General features: G+C 37.9%; 2 protein-coding genes across 2 annotated transcripts in view; one reads left to right on the forward strand and one right to left on the reverse strand.

The window, feature by feature from the left end:
- LOC104708131 overlaps window positions 1-1335 on the reverse strand; it is a 3661-nt gene extending 2326 nt beyond the window's left edge. The window contains exon 1 of the mRNA XM_019228892.1: window positions 3-1335. Coding sequence (XP_019084437.1) covers window positions 3-1188 — 1186 coding nt within the window. The 5' untranslated portion in view covers window positions 1189-1335. The remainder of the gene's footprint in view (window positions 1-2) is intronic.
- Window positions 1433-2735, forward strand: LOC104708132 (protein BOLA2). Its single transcript, XM_010424633.1, has 3 exons — window positions 1433-1551; window positions 2247-2269; window positions 2379-2735. The coding sequence occupies exons 1-3, from the start codon at window positions 1492-1494 to the stop codon at window positions 2572-2574; spliced, it is 279 nt and encodes a 92-aa protein (XP_010422935.1). The 5' UTR covers window positions 1433-1491; the 3' UTR covers window positions 2575-2735.

The raw sequence follows: 3478 nt of genomic DNA on the forward strand, positions 1-3478 counted from the left end.
ACCAAGATCTACACTACTAATCAGTCTTGGAGATGAAGCATTAGCAGTTTCCTTCTCTTTAATATTCTGATCAACGGCAGTAGCCAAGCCAGGACTAGAATCAAGTAGTGTAGGAGAAGTCTTCTTGGCGACAGCACGAACAATAAACAAGCCGTCACTTGCTGCAGTAACCTTAACGACATCTGGCATAGATAGTAGAAACCTAGAAAACTTCTTATGTCCATAGAAATCTTTATCAATAGCCACGTTGCTCTTAGTCAGCTCAGCTCGTAGTTCTGTAATAGGCGTCCCCTTGGGACATAAACTCAATACCATACGAATCTTGTCAACAACTTCTTTCGGAATACGACGAAGATTAACAGAACTCGAATTAGTACAAGACTCGGAAACTTCTTCAATTTTCACACTAGACGACTGCTCAGTGGTGGTAGTTGCAATAGCAAAAGGGTCAAGAAGAGGAATCCTATAGTGACCATACCAAGAGTTATAAGGACCATCAGGAGGCTGATTAAAATGCTTACCAGTAACACACTCTCCTTTGATCAACGCATCCCAATCCCACATAATCGAAGCAGCACTACACAAAACACCAGGAGCTGATGACTTGCTCGCAAGCAAGATGTTGTAATTGCTCATCCTCAATCTATGCAACACACTCGCGAACTCCTTGTCGCTAGAGATAAGCAAGAGATGTGCTGGTGGTGGGTTCTGAGAAACCCAACACATAAGATCAGTAATCAGAGATCTATCAGTACTGTTCTTACCACCGTTAGGAACATGAGTGAGACTGATCCCAGTAGCGGAGAGAGCGTCTTGGCTTGATCTGGGGAGTTGTAAGACGTCACCGAAGGCAGTGATGGTGATAGGACCTTTGATTCCGCTGTTTCTGATAGCCGCTGTGATGGACTGTGCTACTTTGTAGACATTGGCTCCCACAGGCAAAGGACAGTCTTGGAAGTCCCACCAGACCGGAACCCTAACGGATCGAGACTCTTCGTCGTGCTGAGGACGTCTTGAAGTAGAATGGCTGGATCCGGATCCGGAGCTGGAGCCGGAGGTGGTGGAGTATGGAGAGGAATGAAGGTTAGTGACGAGAAAAGCGATGGCTCGATGGGGAGATTGGGTTGTGGAGGAGGAAGAAGAGAGGCGAAAGAGAAGAGATTTGGATGGTAGAGATCTCAATTTCATGGTGGGAGAAGTGATGATTACTGCTTCCGGTGAGAAAAAATGGAGAGACTTTTTTTTTAGGGTTTTAGGAGTGAGGAAGAAGACGAAGTGAAGTACAAAGGAAAGCACTGCTTAAACCCTAGTTACTTATTTTTATTTGTCGAGAACCGAATTAAATCCCAATTGAAACATTGAACCAAAATAAACCGTAATTTTCGCTAAACCAAAACCAAATAGTGTTGGTTTAATATTCTAATTCGATAAAGTAGTAATTAGGGATTTGAGGGAAACGTCGTTTGGGAAAGCAGAGAGAGAGAGAGAGAGATGGTGACGAAGGAGCAAGTGGAAGCTTCATTGACTTCGAAACTTAACCCTATTCATCTCGTGAGTTTTCTTCGAATTGCTTTATTCTTCTTTCGATTTAATCTCTTTGATTGCGTCTTCTTTCGAAATTTTGTTGTCTGTGCGTATATGGTTGTGTCTTTTGTTTGAAACTTTTGGGGGAAAATTTGAAACCCTGATCGCCTAAGTGAATTATCTTCAGATTAGTACACATACATGTTTTTGTTTCTTTTAGAAGAAGATTGGTCTGCTAAAATTGCGAAATTTGAGATTTTTGAACTGCTCACTTGTATATCAGACTATAAACTTTAATATTTGGACCATAAAGAGGGGTAGTATGTTTTGTAGTCTTAGCCATCTTTAGGAATTAACCATCATCACTATGTGTTTTTATCTTTCTGTGTATATGTTGGAGTAGATTAGGTGTAATTTTGATACTGTGTGGTATGAACTCAGGATCTGATGATGTTGTATTAGGAACTTTGGAGCTGAGTGTTCTTATTCGAGAAGTTTTACATGTGTCAATGTTTTAATTTGTGAATTAGAACTCGAAAACCAAATCTTAGGTTGTTTCTAGTGCAATGATATATGTATAGTTTTCATTGCTTTACAACATGTGAAGATTGAAGTTACTCCAATATCTATCTATTTCTCTTTTCAATTGTTTTAGTTCAAGAGTGTGATCTTCTTGTGGAATGTCTTACTGAACATTGTTTTTTTTTTTTTTTGTGTACCAGGAAGTCATTGACATATCTGGAGGGTAAGTACATGATTTTCCTATAATCTCATACATCTTTAATTCTCCGGCTTAGGGTGTAATCTCTTGGTACTTAAAACTTTTCATCTAAACTGTTTTAATTTTTTTGCAGATGTGGTGCAAGTTTTGAGATAGAGGTTGTCTCTGAACAGTTTGAAGGGAAGAGATTGTTGGAGAGGCACCGTATGGTGAATGCTGCACTTGAAGAAGAAATGAAGGAGATTCATGCGCTTTCTATCAAGAAAGCTCAGACTCCACAACAATGGAAGCCATCACAAGACTCTGCAACTCCATCCAAAGACGCTTGAACTGAAACTCTGTCTTTTAAGGCTTCATGGACAAAAGAACAGATCATTACTATGTTTGATACTTTTTGGTCACATGCAAAATCTATTAGACTATTTTACTATACACAAAGACTCATCTCTTTTTGTCTATTATTAACAATACGAGCAAAACGATTAGTTTAGTTTTTTGACAGACCTAATAAAACCAATTTTTTAAAAGATGGTGATGTTTATTGGTTAACTCAAGAAACACACTACATAAACATTAATCTAATCTACTAATAGTACAATACCACGATGGCAACATCGAGAAACGAGTTTCTGGGTATCAAGTGGTACAGGAAACTTTATTCGATCAGGTCTAGTGGGCACCTAAATTAACCTAATATTGTACAACAAAATAAAAGCAATGCTCCTGAATAAATAAATAAAAAAAACAACCTAATTTAGCCTAATCTTGTCCAACAAGTGAAAGCAAAGCTCCAAACTATGAAGAAAAAATTGAAAAATTATAAATACAAATTGGGAAAACCTTCTCTTATTCAAATAGAAAATAATTTTTGACAAAACAAATTGTAAATAAATAAAACCAATATGATAATTTAAACAATTGTTTTTTTTTTTCGTATATAGAAATGAGAGATTTGCTTAATTTTATATTTGGTAATGGCATAGTTGTATGTATGGTGGTGATAGGATTACTAAAAAGATGAAGATAGATAATAAAAAAAAAACAGTGCATTCTCCTCCCCACAAAATCATTGTACAAACAATTATCATCACTTACCTTCTTCCTAAGCTCCTATCGAGTCACGAGAGAGATTCTGGTGTGACAACTTGGCAATGTCGAGTAAGCTTATCCAGCCACCAACATCAATAGCAGCCTCAGGAAGAGCAATCTCAACAAGAACACCAAACGCGAAGG

Source organism: Camelina sativa, chromosome 8, assembly GCF_000633955.1.
Source record: "Camelina sativa cultivar DH55 chromosome 8, Cs, whole genome shotgun sequence".
Lineage (NCBI taxonomy): Eukaryota > Viridiplantae > Streptophyta > Magnoliopsida > Brassicales > Brassicaceae > Camelina > Camelina sativa.

Excerpts from the sequence above, each read along its gene's own strand:
- LOC104708132 (XM_010424633.1), top strand. The coding sequence starts at position 1,492 with ATGGTGACGAAGGAGCAAGTGGAAGCTTCATTGACTTCGAAACTTAAC. Across the intron at positions 1,552-2,246 it reads AACTTAACCCTATTCATCTC|GAAGTCATTGACATATCTGG; the intron begins GTGAGTTTTCTT and ends TTTGTGTACCAG. Across the intron at positions 2,270-2,378 it reads GTCATTGACATATCTGGAGG|ATGTGGTGCAAGTTTTGAGA; the intron begins GTAAGTACATGA and ends ATTTTTTTGCAG.